Below are 25,240 nucleotides of genomic sequence, written 5' to 3' on the forward strand. Positions count from 1 at the left end.
TGCATAAAAGGACATGGGGGCGTCGCTTCGCAGTGTCACCATGTCCCCGCTGTGCCCACTGCTGCTGGCCCTGGCCCTGGCCCTGGTGGCCGTCCCCGGCGTCCGAGGCGCCTGCCCGGTGCCCGCCGACCTCAAGAGCGCCAACGGGACGCGCACGTGCGCCAAGCTCTACGACAAGAGCGACCCCTACTACGAGAACTGCTGCGGCGGCGCCGAGCTGGCGTTGCAGCCGGGCGCCGACCTGCCCTACCTGCCCTCTGACTGGACGAACGTCATCTCGTCGCTCGTGGTGGGCCAGCGCTGCGAGCTCACCGTGTGGTCCATTCGCGGCAAGGCCGGCAAGAAGCGCAAGTTCTCGGCCGGCACCTACCCGCGCCTGGAAGAGTACCGCCGCGGCATCTTCGGGGACTGGTCCAACGCCATCTCCGCGCTCTACTGCAGGTGCGCGCCCGCGCCCGTCCGGACCCCGCCCCGCCAGTGTCTCCTAGTCCGCACATCTGCTTCCCCAGCTCCCAACCCAGCACCGGGGCTCCAGACCGCACCCCCCGCCCCGCCCCCTGAACCTTTGACCCAAATTGGGCATCCTTAGAACCAGTCCTGGAGATCCCCCTTCTCCTCACCCCAACCCCCACCTCCCCCCAAGCCCATGCCCCTTGGATCTCCCAGACCCAACTCTGAGATTCCCAGACTCAGAAGCTGACCCAACCCTCCTGCCTCCATTCTGGGAGTGCCCCCTCCAACCTTCCTGAATCCCCCACCTGCCTACCTACTGGCAGCTGCACTTTCCAGGGAGTGCAGACTAACTCCGGAGTCCCCAAGCCTAGCTCACCCTGAAGCCCTCAGAACCAAAACCAGTTCTTCCCCACCCCCAAGTCATCAGATCCCAGAACTCTCAGACCTGTCTCTGGAACTTCCAGATTCTACATTTGACCCAGAACTCAAGGCCCCAGAACTAAGTCTAGGAATATCCTATCTAGCCCTCATGCTCCACCCACCTAGGCCTTCTAGTGCAACCGTGGCTGTGGCCGGAGAAACCAGTTCCAGAGCCCCTGTGAAGGTTCTGAAGCCCCCAGACCCAACTTTGGAGGCCCCTGAACCCACCCTGGACTCACATATCCACGCTCACAGACTTCGCGGCCCTTGATCTAGCCAGAACGCCCTCTAAAACCACCCCCAGCTGCCCCTCTATCCCCAAGAGCTCCAGGAGCCCCCAGGCCCAAACTCCCAGGCCAGGATGCCTAGCTCCTGAACTTCAAGCCCAGCTCCAGCTTCCCACCCCTTCTCAGGCTTAGAACTCTCCACACTTTAAGTCTCTGAGCCCCTGGCATCCTGTAGTAATAATTTTTGATTCTGTTGCAGTTGCAACTGATACCTTAGAGGTCTGTCACCTCCATCCTCCACAAATTGCTGAGGCCCTCACCTGGCCTTGTCCGTGGCATCTGCTGAAGTCCCCAAGATCCAAGAGAAGAGAGCTTTCTGCCTGCCCCCACCCTGCCTTCCTTGTAATACAGCCCTTGTAAGTCATCCCGGTCTGCTGTCTACTGTTCTCGGGACCCGAGTCCACATGAACACAGGGTGGGATGGTGAGGAGAGCATGGTGGTGAGGCCTGGGTCAGCCCATGCCAGGGACATGGGTCCTGACATGGATTTAGGTGTGTGCACACCCCCCCCCCACAGGACACATGTGACATGCAGATTGTTAAACGTCTAACTGCTTCCCACACTTTTGGTGGACAGCCCTTCTCTAAAAGCTCCCCGATTCTTCAGGCCTGCCCGGGACCTCTGGATTCCCTCAGAATTCATGCATGGGACAGAAGGAGGCCTTCAAGGACCCTACCCCAGGCTAGGGCCAGGGTCTGTTTTGTGATTTGGCCACAGCCCAGGACTTATGGGTTGTTAAATACTTTCAATGCCTCCCTCCCCAACACCTGGAGACCACTTTAGTTCAAATTTGCATCTTTCTGCAAATTCGACTTTTCAACCTATGTTCCCCTACTTCTCCCAAGGGTAAGGGCCCTTGATGGATAGCTGGGTTTGGGAGGAGGTAGAGAAGGAACTAGAGAAAAGAAATGAGGGGTCTTGGAGAGGAGAGAGGTAGGGGCACAACTCTAGGGGGCTGACAGCTGGGGTTGGAAGGAGGAAGGGAATTGGGGGAGATTCTGAGAGTTAAGAGATATGGCAGAAGAGGTAAGCAGAGATGCTTGGAGGTCGTACATTGGGGATAAGTGAAGAGATCAGAGGTCAAGGGAGGTGTAAAAGGTTCAGGGGTTGTGAGAGGCTGGAGGATCAAGGATTAGAGGACGTACAAGTGGGAAATGAACTTGGTCAAGTTCGAAGGAGCAAACAGCAAGGAAATAGTCAGCATCCTTGGGCACGTGTATTTATTTATTTCAGCCAACAAAGATTTATTGAGCCCCTACCATCCATCAAGCACTGGAAGAAGTGCCACTACCCTCGTGGTACTCAGAGAGGGCGGAGAAAATGCCAGAGAGTCAGACATTCAAAGATGTGTGGAGATGTCAAATGAGAAACCAAGGGCCAGGCAGGATTAAGGGGTGTAGGAGGTGATAAGTGATCCTGGAGCAGCTGACGGGTCATGAGGGTATCAAGGGAGCAGGGAGGTGCTAAGGGAACATGGTGGCGCTTCAGGGACAAGGAGGTGCTAAGGGTTAGGGACTTCTAAGGGCCAGGGAGCTGCTGTGGGGTCAGAGAGATGCTAAGAGGCCAGAAGTGATAAGGAGACAAAGAGATGCTAACGGCTCAGGGAGGTTTCAAGGGGTGTATGGGTGAGACAAGGGGTCAGCATGGGCCCGGAGTTAGCCCGTCACTCCCTGAACTGTACAGACACGGAGGAGTCGGTCACCCTGGTCCGCCGCAGCCCACCATGCTCCAGCCGGTTCTTGGACTTGTGCAGGAAATGGACAAAGCGCACGCCGGGGCCATACTGGCGGAACATGTGGGACACCTGTGGCAGCCCCGGCGTCAGGAAGAAGTCCTTATTAGGGACCCAGAAATCCTGCTCTCCTCCCTCCTCCCTCTGCGAAGTCTTGGGACATGACCACGTGGGTATGGGTGGTGGCCGCAGTAGGGAGCCTCACCTGGACCCAGCGGCCGGGGGGGCCTCTCCCAGACGTCCGGGGGGCCACATGGTGCTGTGCAATGACTGTGCGGCGGTCAGCTGCCAGCAGCCAGACGTGCAGCTCATACACACACACGTCCAGCCGGCTGTCCTCATACCTGGGGGTGGGGGCCAGGCCATCAGCTGCCACCACTGCCCCAAGCTCCCAGCTCCAACCCCTGGCTCTGTCACCATTCAACACACACTCACTGGCATCCACTCTGTGCACTGGGGATGGGTGGTGCTGGCCACACAGCAGTGACCACGACAGCCCCCTGCCCTGCCTTCATGGGATTCATGGTCCAGTGGGGGAGGCAGACATGTCACCAGGCAGTGACAATCAGGAATGGTCAGGGCTGGGGTGCGGGACATCTGGGGCACTGGAACATAATGCATCTGACCCAGTTTGGCAGTGGTCAGGGAACGCTTCCTGGTGGAGCCATGTGCACCGACTCTTAAAGGAGAGGGAGGAATTTGTTTCTAGAAAAGAGGGTGGCCAGGATCCAGGGAAGAAGGAACAGCCTCTGGGCTGGCATGTTTGAACAACTGAGAATCAGAGAGAAGGGGCCAGAGAGGTGGGCAGGGCTGGATCCTGCAGCGGCAGGACAGGGTGAGGCTTGCCCTTTGAGGAGACCCTGTGTGCCACCTGGCTGGTCAGGCTGGCTGGGCAGAGGCACGTACCAGTCCATGACCGTGATGTGTGGCTGTTCATCATCTAGCAGCTCCTCCCACAAGCCCTCGGCCAGAAGGTCCACACACTGCTGCTTCACAGTCCAGCTGTGAGAGAGGGCATGAAGGAGGTGAGGTCTGTCACTTGCTGGGATTCTCAGGCATCCCCCAGAAGCAGGACACCCTGATCATGGCAGGCATCCTGACATCGAAGTGATGTCAAGGGCACCCACATAGAGGCCCTGAGCCCTCACTCAGCACCTCGCAGACTCAGCTTGCACAAGCTCCTCTAAGGGTGATGCATTCTGAACCCCGGGCTGCAGATGGGGAAACTGGAAACCGAGGCTCACTAAGGGAAGTAATTTGCCAAGATTAAGAAGAAAAGAAATGGCAGAGCTGGGAGCCCAACCCTGGGATGCATAACTCTGAGCCCCTGAGTCACTCCGTCTCACCCTCTGTGAAGAAGCAGGGCCTGGTTTAATCGAGAACAGCTGGTGGCCTGGCTGAGCCTCCACCTCCCACAGAAAGGCTGAGCGCAGAAACAGTATTAGCTGCTATTTATTGACCACCTACTATGTGCAAGCTAGTCCTGGTCAGATCCTTTGCCATATGTTCTCTCTTATGACGAACTCTGTTTACAGAGCAGGAGACTGGGGCCCAGAGAGTCAAAGAGAGTTACTCCAGGTCCCACAGCAAGGAAGGTGAGAGCAGGGAGTCACACTCAGACCACACGGGTCCTGGCCACTCACCTGAGGTTCTGCTGGAGATTCTCAGTCCTAATGTGCCACCCACGGAAATTGCCTGGCAGGTGGAGGAGTGAAGGATTAGAATGCACCTATTCTCCAGGACCACCCCCTCCCCACCCGGCCAGCCACCAATAGCTTACCCAGGGCCTCCAGGGGCTTCTGGGTGGGACCAGTAGGGGGCGCTGGCTCGTAGATGTTGATGCCTGAAATGTGCAGGGAAGTGGAGCCTCAGGCGAGCTGAGGCTGCCCACCTTCCTCATGCTCCCCACTCCCTGCCCCCAGGGCTCCGCTGGAAGGACAGGAATCAGTGCCACGCCTGTCAGGCCAGACCAGCCTGGCAGGGATGAGTGAGTCAGGGCCCTGAGAGCGCCCTGGGAAGGTCCTGGGGACAGAGGGACAGTGCTGGGAACGGGAGGGCTTTGCGGTGAGACAGAGAGAGAGGCACCGAGAGAAAGAGAATATGAGCGGAGGGAGAGGGAGAGAGGTACAGGGTGGGACAAAGAGACACAGGGAGAGACAGACACGACACACAAGGGGACAGAGACGGAGATGCAGGTGGGACAGAGAGATGCAAGGAGACAGCTGCACAATGAGAGAAAAGAGGCAGAGAATGATGTAGAGGAATAAAGAGTTGCAGACAGACGCAGAGACAGACGGAGAGACAGAAGAGAGCGGCGGAAAGCAGAGACAGAGGGTCAGAGTGAGCGAGCCTAGGGGAAGAAGACGGGGACGCGGCGGCCTTCGGGCGGCTCCAGCCCGGCCGGGCCGCCGTCCCGCACCTTCGGGGTTGGGCGAGCGCAGCAGGTTGCGGTAGAGCGGCCGCCGCAGGAAGAGCAGCTTCCAGGTGAGGCGAGGGGGCAGCTCCAGGCTCCCGCCCGGCGGCGCCCACTCCTGCAGCAGCAGCTGCCGCGCGGAGGCCTCGGTCGGCGGCTCGGGCGCGAGGAGCTCGGGGGCCTCGGGGGCCGCGGGCGACCGCGGCGACGGGGGCGAGGGCGGCGACGGCGGCTCCTGGGGGCTTGCGGGCTGGTCGGCCTCCATCCCGCCACCGAGCGCCTGTCCGTCCTGCACCTTCTCCATCCGTCGGGTCTGGGCGACTGTCCCGGCTCCTCTGCAGGGGCAGAGCGCGGGGTTACCCGGGGCGGGAGAGGGCGGGGCGCCTCGGCTGGCATTTAAGTGAGGGGTGTGTTGAGGGGAGGATCTGAGCCCCTGGCCCTCCTCCATCAGACCCAGGAGTCCGGGTCCCAGCTCCTCCTTCTCCCAAAATGCAGAAGTCCAGGTCCCAGCCCAGTTCCGTATCCCAGGCCTCCTGCCCCCATTTCCCCAGGGCCAGCTGAGGACCCAGCCCTGGGAGAGGGGTGTGACAAAGGCGCTAATGCCAGGGCTCCGGCTCACTAATGAGGCCCCTCCACCTCGTTAAGATCCCGCGTGGCAGGATTAGAGGCTAATTAATGAAACCCCCTCTTCCTCCCCATCCTACCGGCACTCAGCTAGGCGGTGAGGGGTGGGGGTGGGGAGGGAGGGGAGGTCCTGTTTCTGCTACTTCCTCCTCTGCCCTGCCCTAGGACACACCCTTGGGACCCTGGTATTTCGTTTTCTGGAAACGCAATGGGGGTGGGGGGCGGAGGACTGAAAGAGACCCAGAGCCAACGATGAGGAGTCACAGAGATGGGAGACCCCAGGGAGACACTGAGAGACAAGTGGCAACCCCACCTGGGTATCAGGGTGCCTTGCGCCCCTCCCTGGGGCTGGAGCAGGCGGCACAGGCTGCCAAAGCCTCCGCCCTCAGAGGTCACAGGGAGTTGGGAGTGAGGGCTGGAGCGATGTTGGGGGCAGGAGGTCAGGGTGTGGAGGAAGTGGGATGGCAGAGGAACCTGCAGGGCCAGATGCCCACCGCCACATCCTGCCCAATCCCCATCCCACACCTGGGCCAGGTAAGCACAGACGCAGAGTTCCATATGGATGACTAGTAACATGCACCACAGTGAGCGCTTTCTGCTTGCTAGGTGCTGTTATAAGTATTACAAGTTCATTTCATCCTCTCATAAGGGTAAGGTCGTACGTGCTACTATTATGGACATTTTATGGGTAAAGGAAAGGTAATAGAGAAGTATGTGTGGAGCTACACGATATGCTCCAGCACCCTTCTTTCCTGCACACCTACCCTGAGTGGGGAGCTACTGCTATGCCCATTTCACAGATGAGGAAATAGAGTTCCCTCTCACAGGCCCATACCACCCCAGATAACCCCATTTACTTCCAAGGGCCCTTCATGCCCCAGATTCCCACAAGATGCTGAGAAACACGAGTTACAGACACTCAGAGTTGAGCTCACACCCGAATGACAATTCTCACGTAATTAAGGGCTGCCTGTCTGCCAGGCATTGTTCTAAGTTCTTTATGTGGAGTCATTAATTCAATTTCCACATCCTCCCTAGGAAACAGATACTCTTGTTATACCCATTTGGCAGGTAGGAAACTGAGGCCCAGAGAAGTCTAGTAACTCACTCAACAAATTGGTGTACCCTTGGTAGCTTAAACAACAGAAATGTATTCTCTCACGGTTCTGGAGATCAAGAGTCTGAAATCAAGTTGGCAGGCACCCTCCAGAGGTAAGAGAGAATCCTTCCCTGCCTCTCTCAGCTCCTGGTGGTGGCCAGTGTTCTTTGGCTTGTGGTCACATCCCTCCAATCTCAGCCTTCCTGTTCAAATGCCTCCTTCTCTCTCAGATTTCCCTCTGTCTCACTCTTTTAAGGACACTTGTCCTTGAATTTAGGGCCCATCAGGGTTACCTAGGATGATCATTTCATCTCAAGGTCCCCAACCTAAATATAACTACAAAGACCCTTTTTCCAAATACAATAGCATTCACAGGTTCTGGGGATTAGGATGTGGCCGTATCTTTAGAGGGGGACCACCTACCAACCCATAGTGGGCAAGGGTGCCTCAAACGGTAGGACCAAAACTTGTAGAGGCAGGAGCGTCTGGCTCAGTGGTTCTCATATTTGTGTGTTGGAATCCTCTGGAGGGCTTATTGAATGCAGGCTGCTGGGCACACACCCCTGTGCCCACCCCAAGTTTCTGATTTGGTAGTTCTGGGGGCGGGGACCGAGAGGTGATGCTGATGCTGCTGGAATGGGACCCCACACTAAGAATCACTGTCCTAGTGACGGGGAGCACAAGGCTGCCTGAGCTCAACAGTCCTCACCCTCTCCCTTTGTGTCCTCGGGCAAAGGACTTTCCTTCTCTCCACGCCTTAGTGTCCCAGCTATAAGATGGGGTATCTCTTCCCCACCATACTACATGAGATGGCCCATGCCTTCCTCCTCACCCACTGTGAGTCCCATATTTTTGCTGGTCCTTGACCCTCCAACTGCCTACCTTAGGACCTTTGCACATGCTGTCTCTTCTGCCTAAAAGGCCTTCCACTCCATGCCTCCATAGATACCTTCATCTCCATTCAAATGTCACCTCTTCAGAAGGCACACCCCTTCTTGCTTTATTCTACCTGATTCTTCCCTATTGGTTCATAGAAGGCAACTGGGCCCTCCCTTGCCAAGGTCAGTTCCTGGCCCCCCACCCCATCCCCCCATCTTCTTTATCACCACACCCAGTTCTTTCTTTCTTGAACTTAGTGTGATTTGTAAATACCTCTAAGTATGTGAGTATGTTCACTTGGTCATGACCTGTGTCACCCGGTGAGAATGTCAGCTTCACCAGGGCAGGGCCTTGGGTGGGTTTGTTTATTGTTTGTCCCCAGCTCAGGGCTGACACAGACTGGTCGCTCTGTTTGTTGAGCAAGGAGGGCAAGAAGGCCGGGCCCTGAACAGGAGGATGAGGCTCTGTCCAGCCCAGGAACCACATCCAACCTGCCCAAGTCTAGCTCCCACAGCTCCTGTTGCAAAACTAGTATCACCCCCAGGAGCATCTGTGCATCCCAGGGCCCAGTCCTGCTGATACAGAGAGAGAAAGGCAGGGGTCCAGGAGGGCAGGCACCGGGGCCTGGAGGGGAAGATGGTGGTTTCTCCACCAGGGCTGCAGGGGATGGAAATCCTAGCCAGGTCAGGAGAGGGTTGAGGGTGGGAGAAATTTGTGCTAGGTTGGGTACCGCATCCCCCAGATATAAACCACTGCGCTGAGGCAGGGATGTGTGTTGAGCCAGATTCATCCTGTAGGGGGCAACAGAGAGGCAGGGATGAACTAGGGTAGAACCAGGGAAATGAAGACAGGACAAAGGGAGAAGAGGAGGAGGTGGGAAGGTGTAGAGAGGAAGACAGCTATCTAGGCAGAGAACTGAAGATAAAGACAGACAGAAGGAAAGAGAGGCAGAGAGATCTGGAGAGGCTGAAGCATAGAGACAGACAAAAAGAGAGACGCTTATGGAGACTGGGGTGGAGTTGACTAGTTCCAGGGAGGGAGGGTCAGGGGCCAGAAGGCATTACCTGCGGCAGAGGCCAGGTGACAGTCCAGGGGCAGGTGGGGGAGGACGCAAGGCATATGCACACCAAATAAATTTGTCCAGCACCAAATGGAAAGTGTGTGAAGATCTCTCCTGGGGCATTGTTTAGAACAGCAAGTAACCACGGGCTTCCTGAACATCCATCATTTCGGGCTGTTTCAATAAATCATGGTTCATGTGCACCGTAGAATACCACCCAGTCATTAGCAGAAGTGAGGTTGCTTTTATGTACCAGCTGAGGCCCACCTCCTCCACCAGAATGCACTATTAGGTAGCAAAAGGCAAGGTGTAGAAGGATGTGTCCATTATGCTAACATTTGCACAAAGTAGAACATATATGAATATATGCACGTAGGTAGTTCCTGGTCTGTGCATACATTTCTGGAAGGAGAGACAAGAAACGTGTATCAGTGGCTGCCCCTGGGGAGGGGACTGGGAGTCTGGGAGTGGGGAGGGAGGGAGGTTGACTTTGCAATTTATTCCTTTTGGGAGCCTTTACAGTTGGTACCATGGGCTTTGGTTACGTGTTCAAATATTAAATAAGATTAAATGATTAAAAGAGAGAGAGGAAGTTGGGAATAAAGGTGGAGGGAAGAGATGGGGGCAGGAAGAAAGTGAGAGAGAGTTTAACTCTGTTTAACCCAGTGGTCCCCAAACTTCTGCTGATGCCTTTGATCATTTGGGGAAAGGCTCCGAGCTGTCCCCACCTCCGCAAACCACAGGCCAGGACACTATTTACTGCCCCACCTTGTCCCCCAACCTCAATACAGCTCAGTCTTCTCTAGGAGTGACTGTCTTTCTTCTGGAGTCCCTTTTTGGGGGTCTGGCCTAGTTGCTGTGACTGGTAGCCCCAAAAGACAGAGGGTTGACACTTTCCTGCTCAGACCAGGGGTCCCTCAGGTGTGGTATTGAGGGGAGCCCTGCCCAGTCTTCAGGAGGCTGTGGCATGATGACGAAGAGGAAAGACTTCCAGGCCAAGTGCCTGGCTTCAAACCCTGCCTCTTTCTTCCTGTGTGACCTCAGGCTGGTGACTTCATGTCTCTGGTCCTTAATCTCCCAGCTGTAAATTGGGACAAGGAAGTTACAGCCCTCAGAGGGCTGCTAGGAGGGTAGCGTTGGTTTCCTGGGCTGCCATATTGAATTGCCGCAAATGTGGTGGCTTAAAACAGCAAGAATGTCTTCTCTTGCCGTTCTGGAAGCTGGAGCCTGAAATCAAGGTGTCAACAGGGACTTGCTCCCTCGGGAGCTTTAGGGGGAGAAGACTTCCCGGCCTCTTCCAGCTTTTGGTGGCTGCCCATGTGGCTCAGCTCATGGCCACATCTCTGCCTGTCTTCACCTGGCCTTCTCTGGGTGTCTCAAATCTATCTCCCTCTATTTTTCTCTTCTAAGGACACTTGTCACTGGATTTAGGGCCCACCCAGATAAGCCAGGATGGTCTCTTCTCAAGATCCTTGATCACATCTGCAAATACTCCTTTTCCAAATAAGGTCACATCCATAGGTTCCACAGGGACATATCTGATTTTTTGGTGGGGGGAAAGGGGACACTCTTCAATCCACTACAGGGTTAAATGAGGTAATACCAGGAGCTCAGCAAAGCACCAGACGCGGTAAGGCTTTGATAAATGTTAACTACTACCTTGATTTTGCTTGGCCCACATGATATTATGTTTGAATTAGTTACCTGCCTTTAAGATTCAAGAGCTTTCACATGAAAATGGGGATTTCTTGAGGAAAGTCAGAACATTTGGCATCATTGGACCAAACTCCCACAAGGCCACAGAGCTCTGAGAAGTGACTGACCCTGAGAGGGGCGTGTGTGCGACCACCCCCCACCCCCCTACAACCACCGAAGTCACCTGCCTGGCCCTCCTGGACCGGGTCTGTCCTGCTCGCTGTTGCAGTCCCACCACCCAGCCCAAAGCCTGGCTCTAAAAGCCAGTGAGGGACCCAAGATTTCAAGCCTGGCCCTCGTAAGCCGTGTGACCCTGGGCAAGGCCCTTTCCCTCCGTGGACTTCAGTCTCCACATCTGTGAAATGAGGGAAGACGTGAGATGATTCCCTGAGCCCTTCTCACGGGACATTGGCTGGAGGCAGGCATGAGGTTTGATGCTAACAATGACTTACTGCGGCCAACTGCCGTTCTCCCATTTCCCATCCTGACTGCGGGTTAGAATCACCTGGATAATTCTCATTTTAGACACCTGTGGCCAGGCCCCAGTCCACACCAAAGCGGGTTGCGATTTGCTTATACAACAGACCTGCAGCATGGCCTTCAGGCCTTTATTTCTCCCAAGACCACTCTTTCATTCATCCTTCCCCATGAGCACACTCGGTCCCTGGCTCCCAATGGCTGCACAGGAGCCCCTTGCTGGCGCTCTCAGCTCTGGCAGAAACACTGCTGCGGTGAACATCCTTGGGCTCGCCCCGTCCTGGTCCAGAGGGAGAGTTTCTTTGGGAAGTCACCCAAGAGCGGAGTTACCAGGAGATACGCATGAGCAGTCCTCGGCTGATGAAGGCCGACTTTCTAATTTTTACCAGGTTCGCCGTGTTAAAATGACAGCTCATTGTTGAATTTGCTTTTCTCTGATCACTGATGAGCTTAAGCACCTGCGCATATCCCTATTGGCCTTTTGGATTTTTTTCCTTCTGTAAATTGCCAGTTTATATCCTCTGCCCATTTTACTGTTAGGGTTGCTTTTTTACCCGTTAATTTTTTTTTTTCTGTTGCAAAAAGCTTTATTGTTACCATGTGGTCCAAGGGTTGGGAGAGGGCTCCAGGATGGTTAAAAAGCTGTCTGGTGACCACAGAGAGAGGCTTCAGGCAGAAGCGCTGACACCAGAGGGGCTCCACAAAGGCCGTGGGGTTGCAGAGGCTCCTAGTCATGCTTGAGGGTGAGCCTTTGGGAGAGATACTCGCCCAGCCCAGCCTGGGGACCAGCCAGCCTGTGGAGGTGAGTCAGGTGGTCGCCCATCTTCTTGATGAGTTTCACCTCTTCATCCAGGAAGTGGCCCTCCCAGAAGTCACAGAGGTGTGGGTCTGGGTGGGTGGAACCCAGGGCATGCAGATCCAAAAGGGCCTGGTTCAGGTTCTTCTCCAGGACAATAGCAGCTTCCATAGTGTCCTGGTTTTTACCCCACTCATCTTGAGATGGCTTCTGCATGTTCTGAAAGAGGCTGCGGCCACCACACTGGTTTTGCATTTTCAAGAGATGCTCAGCACCCTCGCGCTTCTCCTTGGGCAATTCGCGGAAAAAGTGGCCCACGCCCTCCAGAGCCACATCATCGTGGCAGAAATAGAAGCCCAGAGAGAGGCAGGTGTAGGAGGCCCACAGATGCATGTTGACCAGGTGGTTGACGGCAGCCTCCAACTCGGTGGAATAATTCTGACGAATCTGGGAGCTCATGGTGGATTGGTAATAAGGAGTTAAGCTCACAAAATGGTGTTGGCTGGTCCCCGAGGCTGAGGGTAGCAGAGTGGCTGCTTCTGAAGGTTGCAACTAGAAAAAAGGTTGAAGAGTGGTCGGAGGCTGGAGCAAGGGGCGTCCCTGAGTCTGTTCTGTCCAAACACTGTTGAAGCAAGAGATGATCCGCAGGATCACCGAGCACACTGCCTAAAGAAATATCTTGAAGGTGTTAGGCTTTGTAAACATCTCCCATTCTGAAACCTATTCCATTTCCCGCAATGTCCTTCCTTGAACAAAAACTTAAATTTTTGATAAAATCAAATTGATTATTTTTCTTTAATGTGTTCCTTTGAGGCTTTAAGAAGTCCTTCTCTGCCTCTAGGTCATCGAGTATTTTCCTCTATCAACTTTATAATTTACCTTTCATGGTGATGTTTAATCTGGCTAGAGAAGCACTGTCCAACAGAACTGAGACAATAGAAATGTTTCATATCTCTACTGCACTGAACTGGGTTCCCTTTTGTTGTATTCGGTAGCGAGTCAGTTTTTACTTCAAAGAATGAACCAATTTCCTCAACACTATTATCAAACAATCTATTTCCCCCCATCAGTTTGCTCCTGCATACACTTGGGTCTTCCTCTGGGTTCTCTGGGGGTGAAGCCTGACAAATCTAGTGAAGAGCAGGGATGGAGGGTCACAATTCTGCAGTAACAGTTTTAGTTAGACACACAGCCGCCCAGAATAAAGACTACATTTCCCAACCTGCCTTGCTGCCAGGCGTGGCTGTGTGACCAAGCTCAGGCCAAAGGGGCAATGGTGAAACCTCTGGGTCATGTCCTTAAAGGGAAGTGGAGTGCCCTCCTCTTCACGTAGGAGAGGCAACAACCCTAGGATGGAGGAGCCCAAGAGGGAAGGGGTCTAGGACCTTGCTGACCTGACAGGGCTGGATCCCATACTCCTTGGCCTTTTTACACAATTGTAGCTCTCAGTGGTTCTCAAACTTGAGTGGCATCAGAACCCCTGGGAGGGCTTGTTCAAATACAAGATTGCTGGCCCCACCCAGAGTCTCTGATTCAGCCTGGGGTGGGGCCTAGGAATTCACATTTCCTGTAAGTTCCCAGGGAGGCTGCTCGTCTGGGAACCGCACTTTGAGAACCACTGGTCTGACTTGTTTCAGTCACTCATTTTGGGTCTCTGTAAACACGTCTCATCTGTGGGTGAATACATCTCTGACTCCCCCTCCTGGGCATCTGCAGTTCAGACCACCACCTACAGCACCTGCTGCAGCGCATGTTAACACTCACTCTGCCCAGAGGGGGCGCCACATCTGGTCAATAACCAACCCCTGGACAAAGGGAGTCCTCCAGGCTGCTTGGCTGTGGGCAGATGTCTGCTGCTGCTCCGCCACACTTGCCCTTCTAGGAGCCCCTGGTTCTGTAGAGGCTGGAAGCCTGAAAACCCTCTTGGTCTGACTTCCTTGCCAGTGGGAATCAGTAAGGTCCCCGCGGTAGGAGGCACGGGAGTGGGAGCAGAGGGTGGGAAGCGGGGAGAGCCACCCTGCTCCAGCCATGGTGAAGACTTGAACAGACCTCAGGGTTCAGGCGGTGCCACTGACCCTTTTGTTCCTCCAGCCCCCGGGAGGTGGCGGCCTCCTGCCAGGGCTAGGTCACTAGCCCTCTGGCTCCCCTAGAATTCCCAGGGCCTTGGTAACCAACCCCTTGTATTAACCTCCCCCATCCCCCAGGGAAAACGACTAGAGGGGCGACTGCTACCCTGGAAATCCGTCTGTGTGGGTGACAGCAGCTGGAGGGAGGCAAGGGGTCTGGAGATGCCCTCATGCCACCCAAAACTATTCTTGAAACTGCAGGCTCCGTGGAGCCAGACAGACCTCCCCCCACCACGTAATGAGGCGGGCAGGTACTTCCTGTGCCTGAGCCTAGAGCTGCTCTCAGTGCCCTGGGGCTGTGAGCGGAGACTCTGCGATGTTCTCTCCTCCACCAGCCTTACCTGGCTCTGGACTCGTGGGCATACCAGCCTCCTAAATGAGCCAGGCAGCCATCCTCTTTGTCTATTTTCTGGAACAACTTGTACAAGGTGGGAATTACCTGATCCATCCGTCTGGTAGAACTCATTTGTAAACGCATTCAAGCTCGAAGCTTTCTGTGTGTGGGGGTGGGGGGATGAATTTCGGTCTTTTCTTCTGTTCTATTTCTCCTTACGCCAGTTTTGGCTTGCTTTTTTTCCCAGAGACGTACCCCCTTCACCCACACAAACACACTCATCATCTATAGCAACAGCTGCCCGCACTGGTGTTTAAGTCTCTGTAATCAGCTATCCAGCTCATGCATGGACTTGGCCAGGCTGTTATGGGAACAGCGCCCAATCCTGGGGGACTCAGGGCCTGTGGAGGTGTGCCGTCGGGGCGGCTGCTGACAGTGGAGACGGGACTAAGCCCTTTCCACACACTTCCCGCCCACAAACCAGGCTGAGGTCCCTGGTACTGGGGAGGGCTCTGGGGAGAGGGATTTGCTCCTTGCTCTCCCAGTGTCCCCAGGAGGCCGCTGCTGCCCTCGACACCTCTCAGCGTCCTGGGGAGGATGCACTCAAAGTTCACACTGGCCTGGGGCAGTCACTGCCCAGAGCGCAGCAGCAGCGCTGTCACCTGTCAGCCGGACTCGTTTCTCCATCATCCTAGTCACCGAAAGCCAGGTTCAGCTCAGCCCCCGGGGCCCAGCCAGGAGGGAAGTTCTCGGCCAGTGGACTATCTCTGAAGCCCCAGTGCTATGTCCATCTGCCTTAGCCAATCCCCCAAAGCTCATCTGCCTGCTGACCAATTTCTTAACTTCAACTCACCAAGAATCAGTTCCTGCGCACTGAACACACTCCAGATGACCTTTAAAATAAGTCTCCAGCAAATCACAGATTTAGCAAACTGGTCACCATGGCATGTGGATTAGTAAACTGGCTGCTTCCAGGCCCAGGGGGTGTCAACCCTGCCGCCACGACGGGGAGCGTTACGGGCTGCTTGGACCTGAACTCCCACCCGCTCATGGCCACAGCCCTGGCCCCGGCTGGGCTGGAATCCCAGGGTTAGCCAGGCCTTCCTTTCCCAACCCCAGAGCTCGTCCCCATCAACACCCGCCCCCCAGATGGTCTGGACAGGGAGGGGCCTCTACACACACCGCACACACACAAAACAAGAAAATGTTTTAATTGTAAAACTAACTTGAGGGAGGGAAGGGCAGGGCTGCGCCGAGGGGCCAGGAACCTGGTTCTTCAAGCAGTGGCTCTGTCCCTGGTGCCACCCTGTGGGACAGAGACCATCTGTCCCAGATGGGGGCTAGAGTGTTACAAAATGACAATATAAATAGACTTCTAGAAAAGAGGAGGCTGTCCAGGTGCAGTAGTCATGTTCTGCAGAGGCTGGGGGTGGGTGGGAAGCCCTGACCCCTGCTCCCCACCAGCCACATAAAGGGGTGCGGGGTGACGGGAAAAGGCCACTCTTCAGACATTCATGATTGACCCCCCGCAGTGGCTCAGGGGGGAAGGGGCTGTGTGTCAGGTGAGGTCTCAGAGACACCCACTTGCAGGCTGGAGGACAGAGGCGCTGGCCCTTCCACACGTGTGCACGCACACGTGCGCGCACACACACACACGCACACACACATACACACCTTTTGTAGTGTTGTCTCTACCCCCGGTGGCCCCCAATGCAGAGTTCCAGTGATGGGAGGGCTGCCTGTCCTTCCTAGAGACAGGAAAACACAGGGGCGGGCCTGTCCCGGAGGGTGGGGGCAGGGGTCCTGGGAGCCTTACTTGCTCCCACAAGTCCCTGTGTTTTTTTAGAAGTCACAAAATCAAAACCGGAGTTCAGTAGTAGGGTCCCACACACTCCCCAGCAAGGAGGGTGGGGCCACACGGAGTGTCTCCCAGGCTGGGAGGAGCAGGGCCAGCTCCCCACTGGCCTCTGGCAGGGCAGGGGTGACCCAAAGGGCTCTTTGGTTCAGGGATGGGGCACTGGGCCTCATCTGGTGCGGTTCTGGCGCATGAGGGGCACGATGCTGGCGGGTGGGCCCGCTTTGGCCAGGAACGGGTGCTTGAGCAGCTCAGCCGCCGTGGCCCGCTGTGCCGGGTCACGCACCAGCAGGCGGTCCAGGAAGCCCTTCAGGGACGGCGACACCTGTCGAGAGGCAGGGGAGAGGGTCAGCGGTCTGAGTGCCAGTTCCACTGCTCACTCTCTATGGGGCCTCGGTTTCCTCTTCTGTCAAATGGGCTGACATCTAATACCCAGAGATGGACGCAGGCAAAGAGGGCCCAGGTGTCTGGAACTTGGCCCCAGGGGCTCATTTCCAACCCATTTTTGAGGTTTGGCAAGGAGCCAGACCCTGGAGGCACCCCTTTCTCACCAGGCAATCTCTCCACCAGGAAGGCCCCTCTCCTGGACCTGGCTGTGCTGTGTGCGGTCAGCCAGGCCAGCCCAAGCACAACCTCTGTGGGATGGCAAGGGCACAGAGTTCATGTGGACACTTGAGGCCTCGGGGACCACCTCAGGAGCCATAAACACCCTAGTCTTGCCCATCCCCAGCACTCTGCTTGGGTTTGGGGCTGGGTGGCACCTCAACCCCTGCCTGCCTGGGGGTCATCTCCTTATACCCGCCGCCTGCCAGAGTGGCCCACCTTGTGCAGGTTCTTCAGTCGGGGTGGCAGGTTGTCCCGAATCATCTTCATGGCTTTGAGGGGTGGCTCATTGAAGTAGGGGGGCTCCCCATCTACCATCTCGATCACCATCACCCCCAGAGACCAGATGTCCACCTGCAGTGGGGGAGGGGCAGCCTGAGCTCAGGGGACAATCGCAGAGGCTGGCCATGGCTCTGCCTCTGCCTCTTCGCTCCTGGACTCTCTGGGCCCGAACACCCTCTGACACCCAGCCTGCCAGACCCTATGCACAGGGTGCCCTCTGAAGGGTTCTGCCCACCCAGCATCCATCCTCTTTTTGCTAACCTCCCTGGGTTCCTTTGGTGGACCCCATCCCACCCTAGCCCCTGTCCACGGAGCATGACCAAGTTGCCTAATCAGCAGAGTAGGAGACATAGTAATTGGTTCAGGAATGGACATGTGATGCAAGCCGAGCCAATCACAGTCAACCCTGAGATTTTAACCAAAATGTCCAGGAAAACGGTGGTGCTCATAGACAGGGAGATGTGTCTGGAGTTGCTGGGGTCATTTCTTCTCCGACCAGGGGAGCACCTGCCTGAATGAAGACTACATGGAGAACATCAGAGCTTGGAGGGAACGAGCACATCGACCACTGGGCCAGAAGCCCGCCGCCCCTCCAACTTCACAGTTCTAGGGACCCAGAGCTTTTCATTTTGCTAAATCTGTTTGAGCTGGTTTTGTCACTCACTGGCAATCCTGACTGAGATGGCCCCTCAGACCCTCAAACCAGCTTCCCCTCCCAGTGTGATCCCACTCCTGCCTGAGGTCCCCCCAGATGTGCTTCCAAGGGGTCCTTCCTCATGCCAGGCACTGGGGTCAAGTCTTGCTGACTGACCAGGGGAATCTTCAAGGCCACGGGCCACAGCTCAAAGACCTCAGAGCCAGGCAGGTAGTGGCAGTGAGTGAAGCAGGTCAGCGGAGGGAAGAGAGACAGGTGAGGACTATGGCCAAGACAAAGGTGTCCTGCCCTTTCTAAATTGGAGCAGCCCCACAGCACCTGCCAACTGCTGCCATGAGGGGACGTGGCCTCCAGGTGGCCAGATCTCTTGGTTTTCCAAAAGAGGATAAAAATTCAGACTTTTATGAGAACTCTTTTTAAAGTGCCTGCAAAAGCATCCTCAGACCACAGCAGCCAGCGCCTGCCCATTCATGGCCTCTGCACCAGGCTGTCAGGCAGGGCCAGGGCCATTTGTGCTCAGCATTCTGTTCCCACTGCCAAGCACTGGGCCTGGCTCCGAACTAGTACCCAGTCAGTGATGAGTGGCGCGCGTGCGCCTACCTCTCCTCCCGCAAAACCGTCCACAGCACCGGGCCCCACCTCCCCCCAGCACTCCAGCAGTTCCAGCCTGTCACAGCGTAAACCAGTGCTGACAGTGGGACAAGCAGGCTGCCTCTGGCTCACCTCCGGTCCATAGGGAAGGCGGGAGATGAGCTCCGGGGCCATCCAGTAGGGTGTGCCGACCAGTGACTTCCTCCGTGGCACCTCCTTGCTCACCTGGGCGCAGAACCCGAAGTCCGACAGCTTCACCTGGAGCAGGGTGCAGTCAGCGGGGTCAGAGGTGCTGGCCAGGGGAAGGTGAGCAGAGGCGTCCACCTACATAACTCCTTGGTCTCAGACATGCTGGGTCTTTACCGTGCAGCCCAGAGGTTAGAGCCAGACCCCTGGGGAGCTCTGCCATCTCCCGGCTGGGGTCCTCAGGCAGGTCACCTGCCTAAGATCACACCATCTGCCTCCCTGACAGGGTCTGCACTGGGGCTCTTGGAGAAGTGGCCCAAGTCCCATGGGTACCAAAGGCTGGGTGGGGGCTTAGACCAGGGCTGGCTCCCAAAGCCCATGCCCCAGGCCCCTGCTTGCCTGCACGAAGCACGTCTTCAGTTGACATGTGTGGCAGGGACAGCCTTGCCACAGCCACGTCCCCCACGGATTTACACCTGTTTTGGAACCGTGGGCCCTGTTCAGGCTCTTGAGGATCTCTATGGACCCTCCACCCCCAGGAGACATACCCACAGTGTGCGTATGATTCCATGCTCCTGATGTCCCCAAAGCACATCTGTAGACATCCTTAGGTGTTCATGGACCCCAGCTGAAACTCCCAGTGAAACAGAGCCCCCCCTCCCGGTGACTGGCTAAACTTTCCTGGTGGAGGGTGGGCCAATTACCAAGAATTTGGTGAAGGTCAAGGGCCCCCTCCCACTGAAAATCATGTCCACTCTTGGAATATAAATGCAGGTTCTGGGCCCTGGGACACTCATCCTCAGATTTAGAACTTCAGTCCAGAAGACAGGAGACGGGACTGGAGTCCCCAGCCCATGCCTGGCTGCCCGGCCGGAAGCAGGTTCTCACATGGCCCAGAGCTGTGGCAGCCTCCCCCGTCTGAGCCTGTGCTGATGGCAGAGCCCCCTCCAGTCTGAGCCCCCTGACTGTGTGAACAGAACCCCCAACTCACTGGACTGCTCCATGAGGAACAAATAAACTTATACTGTTCCTCAAGCAACTGAACTAGGGGTCAAAGCCCATCCTACCAGCAGAGGGGGAGCTGGGGACAGGCAGGGGGAGGCCAAGCACCCCACTCCTCACCCTGCCATCGTGGGTCAGCAGGATGGAGTCGCTCTTGATGTCGCGGTGGATGACGCCCTGGGCGTGGAGCACAGACAAGGCCTGGAGCACCGCCAGGCACACGGCGGCGATCTGCTCCTCGTTCATCCTGCGAAGTGGGGGGTGCTGAGAAAGTAGGGCAGACAGGCCCTGCCCTGGGGTCTGAGGGGGACACACCCTGCTGGCTCTGAGACATGGCCCCACCCCAGGGGTCTGGAGGGGATTAGTCCTGTTGTGGGAGAGTTCTGAGGGGACCCAGGTCTACCCTGGGGAGCCTGGAGAGCCAGCAGGCTGGGTGTCATCCGCTGCCCAGCAATACCTGGTGTGGGTGACGATGTCAGTGAGGGCGCCTCCTTCCAGGAACTCCATCACCACCCAGAGCTCGTCCCCGACCAGGTAGCTGTTGTACATCTCCACCACGTTCTCATGCTGGTAGTCCCTCATGATCACCACCTGGGTGCGGGAGGGAGGCTGGGTCAGCACGGTGGAGGACCACCAGCCCCTGCCCTCAGACCTAGCCACCAGCCCTCCTGCCTCCCTCTCCAGCCCAGGCGTGGGCCCTGCCACACTGCAGGTCTGGTTCCACCCATCACTTTTGTTCTTTGGGGTCACCCTAGACTATCCTTCTACGCCCAGAGCCAAGAGATGTCAATGGCAGCTTGGGGCCTGACATCTGAACTCCATTCCGGGGGTGCTCCCCACCCCACGCACACACCACGCTGCTGATGTCCATCTCTGACCAGCCCTGAGCTGGTCTCTGAGTGGCCCTGATGACCATGCTGATGTTGGGAGAGGGAGGTGGAAGGAGAGCGCCTAAGCCCAGGGCTGAGACCAGAAGGACAAGCAGGGATCAGCCAAGGTTAGATACAAGGTAGGGGGTGGGGGGGTGGATTTCGGGGGCAGGAAGGCCTAGAAGGCAAAGAATGGCAGAGGTGAGGGAACACAGTGCTCACAAGGCCACGTTAAACAGAAGCTCCTGGCGCAGCTGGACACTGTACTCCTGAGGAATGGGTCATGGGGCTCGGCTGGGGAGTGTGGAGAGATTGGGAGGTAAGAGCCAGAGCTGGACAACTCCGGACCTCATATCCTTCTGGGACTCTGGCATCAGAGTCTGAGGGCTGCTCCCAACACAGATTCCTCTTGGGAAGGATCCAGGAGTCTGCCTGCCTTTGGAACAAGCTCTCTGGCAGTGAGCCCCTCAAGAGCCAAAGCCTGAGGTCAGACAGAACCAAAGGCCTAAATGGGGGCTGATCTCAGTATCTCAAGGGCACTGGGGCACTGTAAAGGGCCGCAGAGGGGTGTGCGGCAGCCCTCTGGCTGTGGTGTGGGCATGCCTGGGGGGCACCCCAGAGGGGAGGTGAGGGCAGGGCCCAGCACCAGAGGATGGGCTGTACAGGGGTGGGGGAAGGAGTGACAGGCTTGGGGCTGACAGGCTGGGTTGGGGGCCAGGGAGGTCCAAGGCTCTGGCCTGGGGACAAGGGTATGGAGCCTCTCTGAGACAAGGAACTTGGAGGGGCAGGTTTGGGGGAAATGCTTGGGGGCCAGTTTGGGTGTCAGGGACCTGGAAGGCCCACAGAGGGTGGTGTTCAGCGGGCTGAGGGGGCCTGGAGTGGGGGCTTGGGGAGAGGCCAGGAACAGGAGAGAGATGTGGCTGTGGGTGTCATGGGGACAGAGAAGACAGCCTGGAAAGGTGTGAGCAGGGAGGACAGGAGCTGGGCCCAGCACCTGGCCCTGAGGCACCCCAGCCCGGAAGGGCCTCTCCCACCCCCACCCCTCCAGGGCCCTCAAATCATGCTCGGAGGAGCCTGGGGAGGAGGTGGAGGCAGAGGGGAGGCGGTGTGCTGGCTGCCCACCTCATTGAACAGCAGCTCGCGCCTCTGCTGTTTGCGCAGGTCCATCTTCTTGACGGCCACCAGCCTGCCCGAGCTGCGCACGGTGGCGATGCAAACGATGCCCGTGGAGCCCTCGCCGATCTTGATGAAGTTGTCCAGGTAGGAGCGAGGGTCGCCAGGGTCCACCACCAGCTGCAGGGCAGCCCGGAACTGCTCATGGGACACTCGCTGTGGTTCCCGCTGTGGTGATCGGGGGCCGGGGGGCCCAGGGGCAGGAGGCACAGCGGGGGCAGCGGGGGCACGGGCTGGAGGGGCCAACTGGGGCTCAGAGGCGTGGGGGCCCAGCACACCAGGGCTGGGGGTGCCGCGGGCTCGGGCAGGGGGCCGGGAGGAGGAGGAGGACTGGGGGATGGCCAGGCCCCCCACCGATGGCCCATTGGGGGCCATGTTGTGAGGCTCCCCCTGCAACAGAAAAGAGAGGCAGCTGTCAGTGGAGGGGCTGAGGGATCGGCTCTGCTCCCTGAGCAGGACTGGGACACTGGCTCTGTGGGACAGACACATGGTGGTCAGGATGGAGATGGACAGTGGGTTGGGCACAGGCTGGAGCTGGTGGGTGGGGAATGGGGAAGCTCTGGGCAAGGGGACGTTGGAGGGGTCCTGGGGCTAGGGATTCGGTTACCTGGACGCCCCGGGATGGGTGGTCCGTGTCGGCCCGTGGGTACGTGTTAAAGGGCCGGCCAGCTGCCACTTTCGCCCCGCTTGCCAGACCGGCAGGCTGGTGGGGGGTGCCGACGTCGGGCCCAGAGAGGGGGCGCTTGTCCCGGGAGGACTCCTGAGGGCCCCCTGAGCCCTCCCTGGAAGACTTGGGCCTTTTGTCCGGCCCTGCCCGCCGCCTGTCACCACTGGTGCCACCTGCCTCGTGGCGACCAGCAACCCGGCTTTGGCCGCCCGCCTTCTCTGGGCCCCCTCTGGCCATGGCGGCCTGCTCCGCGGGCATCCCGTTTTCCTGGCGGGCACGCGCGGGTGGCGGCGGGCTGTCTCTCCGCAGGGAGTTGGAGCGTGTCACCGACATGTTCTCAAACTCGTCCAGCAGCAGCGTGAGGGCCCCATCCTTGGCGCCTTTGCTGCCCCGCACGATGGTCTGGGATGCGGGGCAATGGCGGGGTGGGGGCCGGGTAAGGAGGGGAACACAGGACGTGTATCCGACACACAGGGACAAGACAATACAGCACACACAGAGACAAGACAGAGACGGAATGAAGAAATGCCATGGGGTGATGATGGGGCTGGGAGGGCAGGGGCAGCACCAGGGAGGCCCCTGCAGCCCCGCCCCCAGCACCTAGTCATGGGTTACAAGAGGGGACCTGAAGGAGGACCTTCCCATCAGTCAGGCTGTTGCCCCCGGGCTGGATGTTCCCTTGAAAAGCACCCAGTCTTTCTCTTGAGCTCCAGGCTGGGGGGCGGTCCCTGCCCTGAGTGGTGGAGGGGAAGGAGGGCAGAGGCCACGCCACCCCATAATCAGCCCCGAAGAGCTGCAAATTACAGGATGCTGCAGCCAGGGCCCAGCCTGGCACTTCCTCCCCTGCAGCCTGCCCAGGGCTGTTAACCCCAAACCATGCTCTCTGTTTCCCTGGAGGCTGAGGGTGGGGTAAAGGGAGAGTCAGAAAGGATTGACCCCAAAGTAGAGGGTAGGAGTGCCCCAGGAGTGGGGGTAAATACAAATGCCCACGTAAAGCGTGTCCCAAATCTACCCAGGCCTCACCCGCCATGGCCGACACCCTGATTCAGGTCAGAGCCTCCAGGGTTCCCCCTGACCCTCACTCAGCTCCAGGTACATGGGTCTCCTCACTACTCCTCAAAAACACCAGACATGCACCAACCTCAGGGCCTTTGCACTGGCTGTTCTCCCTGCCTGGAACATCTTCCCCCATGTTTGCCCAGGGATCCCTCCCCACCCCGTCTTCAAGTCTTTGCTCAAAACTCCGTTTCTCAGAGGGAGGCTTTTGCTAACAACCCGTAGTCTAAACTAACACCTCCTGTCTCCCTACCCCGCTTTCTTCTTTTCTAGGGCACTTGAAACCAGCTAACATAAAGCACGCATATAGCTGTCCAACTGTCTGTTCCCCCAGCACAATGTTCCTGAGGGTAGCCATTTTTTTTTCCTGTCTGTTTCTGCTTTGGCTACGTCTAGTACCTAGAACAGCAGCTGATACGCAGAAGGTGCTCAATAAATGTTTGCTGAATCCCTGAGTAAGTGAGTGAGGCCGGCTGGGAGGAGGCTGCGGGGAGGAGAGAACATGTCCTCAGCCCTGTGCTGTCAATCACCAGCAGTCAGGGACAGGGGCTGCCAGACATCCTAAAGCCAGAACTGCCCATCCTTGTCCAGGGCCTCAGTGAAGCAAGGGAGACACCTGGTCAGACTCTGGTGCTGGAATAAGAGGTCGAGAAGTCCCTGGGGGTCAGGGTCGGGTCTGGGATGACTAGGGAGATTCTCAACCAAAGGCAGCAAACACAAGTGCCCATGGGGCCCCAGGACAGTGAGCCCATGTGGCATTGTTGTGTGACTTAAGACAAAGTGCCCCTTCCTCCTGGCAGACACCGTCCCAGATAGAGCTCATGGCTGGCAGGCTAAGCAGGGGCTAGATTTTAGGAGGTGCCCTGGGCCAGGTCAGGGATGGAACTGGGTGGGCTGGGTGGGGCCTGTGGACCCAGAAGAGCCAGTGTTCAGCCTACGGAGGCAGCTGCCCCTCTAGTGGCCCCAGCCCATTGGTTGGGAGAAGCCAGAAATATAGATTTGGACGTGAAGTCTCTTGCTTTTTTAGGCAGTGGCAAAGAATTCAAAGTATCCAAAAGCCCCCTGCATGGGGCACATGCACACATTGGTGGGCTGCCAGATGGAGGCCGTAGGGGGAGAGCGCCTGCACCTCTCTGCCCATTTTGGCCAGGCACCGGGAGAGGATGAGTCAGCCACAGGCCTGCCCTGGGGCGCTGGGCCTGCTGACCGGCACGCCCATCCCCGCCCCTCGGAACAACTCTGGCTGCGATCCTCTGGCCCGCAGCCCTTCCAGGTTTCTCACTGCCCTTTGGATAAAGTCCAGGCTGTAGCCCTTGCCCTCAGACCAGCCTGAGAGGCCACACCCGGGAGCCAGGACCTCGGAGACAGGAAAGGGATTAAGAGCATGAGCCTTGGAAACAGAACTTGCTTCAAATCCCAATTCTGTCCTTTTGCTTAAGATGGCAGGGGAAAAAAAAAACCAAACCAACCCCCACCCACAATGCTTCACGTGGGCGGGTTCCTCCACTAGATGCCCTGCCTCCTCACCATTTGCCTCAATGACTCCTCCTCCCCCTTATCCCACAGGCCTCATCCCAAGAAGCAGGCCTGGATCCCGGGGCTGGGTCAGGTGCCCTCTCTGGGTTCCCCCAGCCCAGCCCTGACCTGCTGGGGCAGTCACCATGTGGGAATAGGCCGGTCCCTCCCCGCGCGATGGCCCGAGGACAAGTCTGCGGTACTGGGGACAGGAGCACAGAGCTCAGTGCGTGAGGCTCCTCTGACCACGACTTGGGGCTGGTGTTGGGGGACAGTCGAGGGGTCAAGGTCACTGTGGGGTTCTTGGGAAGGTAAGGCGGTCAGTGTTGAGAGGCCAAGTGAGGGATTAGGGGGTGGAGGTGTGAGTGAAAGGCCAGTGTCGGGAGTGAG

General features: G+C 57.3%; 3 protein-coding genes and 1 pseudogene across 11 annotated transcripts in view; 1 reads left to right on the plus strand and 3 right to left on the minus strand.

The window, feature by feature from the left end:
- The first annotated feature begins 13 nt into the window (after window positions 1-13).
- On the plus strand, window positions 14-1,524 carry SYCN (syncollin). Its single transcript, XM_006215100.4, has 2 exons — window positions 14-441; window positions 1,360-1,524. The coding sequence occupies exons 1-2, from the start codon at window positions 14-16 to the stop codon at window positions 1,367-1,369; spliced, it is 438 nt and encodes a 145-aa protein (XP_006215162.4). The 3' UTR covers window positions 1,370-1,524.
- Window positions 1,525-2,366: 842 nt separating this feature from the next.
- On the minus strand, window positions 2,367-5,856 carry NCCRP1 (NCCRP1, F-box associated domain containing). Its single transcript, XM_072968788.1, has 6 exons — window positions 5,313-5,856; window positions 4,674-4,736; window positions 4,537-4,588; window positions 3,800-3,895; window positions 3,099-3,237; window positions 2,367-2,965 (listed from the first exon to the last, which is right to left on the minus strand). The coding sequence occupies exons 1-6, from the start codon at window positions 5,752-5,754 to the stop codon at window positions 2,825-2,827; spliced, it is 933 nt and encodes a 310-aa protein (XP_072824889.1). The 5' UTR covers window positions 5,755-5,856; the 3' UTR covers window positions 2,367-2,824.
- Window positions 5,857-11,867: 6,011 nt separating this feature from the next.
- On the minus strand, window positions 11,868-12,395 carry LOC102530502 (ferritin light chain pseudogene; annotated as a pseudogene).
- A 3,195-nt stretch (window positions 12,396-15,590) lies between these two features.
- PAK4 (p21 (RAC1) activated kinase 4) overlaps window positions 15,591-25,240 on the minus strand; it is a 42,548-nt gene continuing 32,898 nt past the window's right edge. For all 9 annotated transcript variants that reach the window (XM_072967108.1, XM_072967103.1, XM_072967110.1 and 6 more), the window contains 7 exons: window positions 22,220-22,681; window positions 21,562-22,002; window positions 20,028-20,161; window positions 19,691-19,817; window positions 18,515-18,640; window positions 17,074-17,208; window positions 15,591-16,576 (listed from right to left, as the gene is read on the minus strand). In XM_072967108.1, coding sequence (XP_072823209.1) covers window positions 16,421-16,576; window positions 17,074-17,208; window positions 18,515-18,640; window positions 19,691-19,817; window positions 20,028-20,161; window positions 21,562-22,002; window positions 22,220-22,681 — 1,581 coding nt within the window. In that variant the 3' untranslated portion in view covers window positions 15,591-16,420. The remainder of the gene's footprint in view (window positions 16,577-17,073; window positions 17,209-18,514; window positions 18,641-19,690; window positions 19,818-20,027; window positions 20,162-21,561; window positions 22,003-22,219; window positions 22,682-25,240) is intronic.

The sequence above is a fragment of the Vicugna pacos genome, chromosome 9 (assembly GCF_048564905.1).
Source record: "Vicugna pacos chromosome 9, VicPac4, whole genome shotgun sequence".
Classification (NCBI taxonomy): Eukaryota; Metazoa; Chordata; class Mammalia; order Artiodactyla; family Camelidae; genus Vicugna; species Vicugna pacos.

Excerpts from the sequence above, each read along its gene's own strand:
- SYCN (XM_006215100.4), top strand. The coding sequence starts at position 14 with ATGGGGGCGTCGCTTCGCAGTGTCACCATGTCCCCGCTGTGCCCACTG.
- NCCRP1 (XM_072968788.1), bottom strand. The coding sequence starts at position 5,754 with ATGGAGGAGGGCCAGGGGCTCAGATCCTCCCCTCAACACACCCCTCAC. Across the intron at positions 4,589-4,673 it reads GAAGCCCCTGGAGGCCCTGG|GCAATTTCCGTGGGTGGCAC; the intron begins GTAAGCTATTGG and ends TCCACCTGCCAG. Across the intron at positions 3,238-3,799 it reads CACATCACGGTCATGGACTG|GTATGAGGACAGCCGGCTGG; the intron begins GTACGTGCCTCT and ends CCCCACCCCCAG.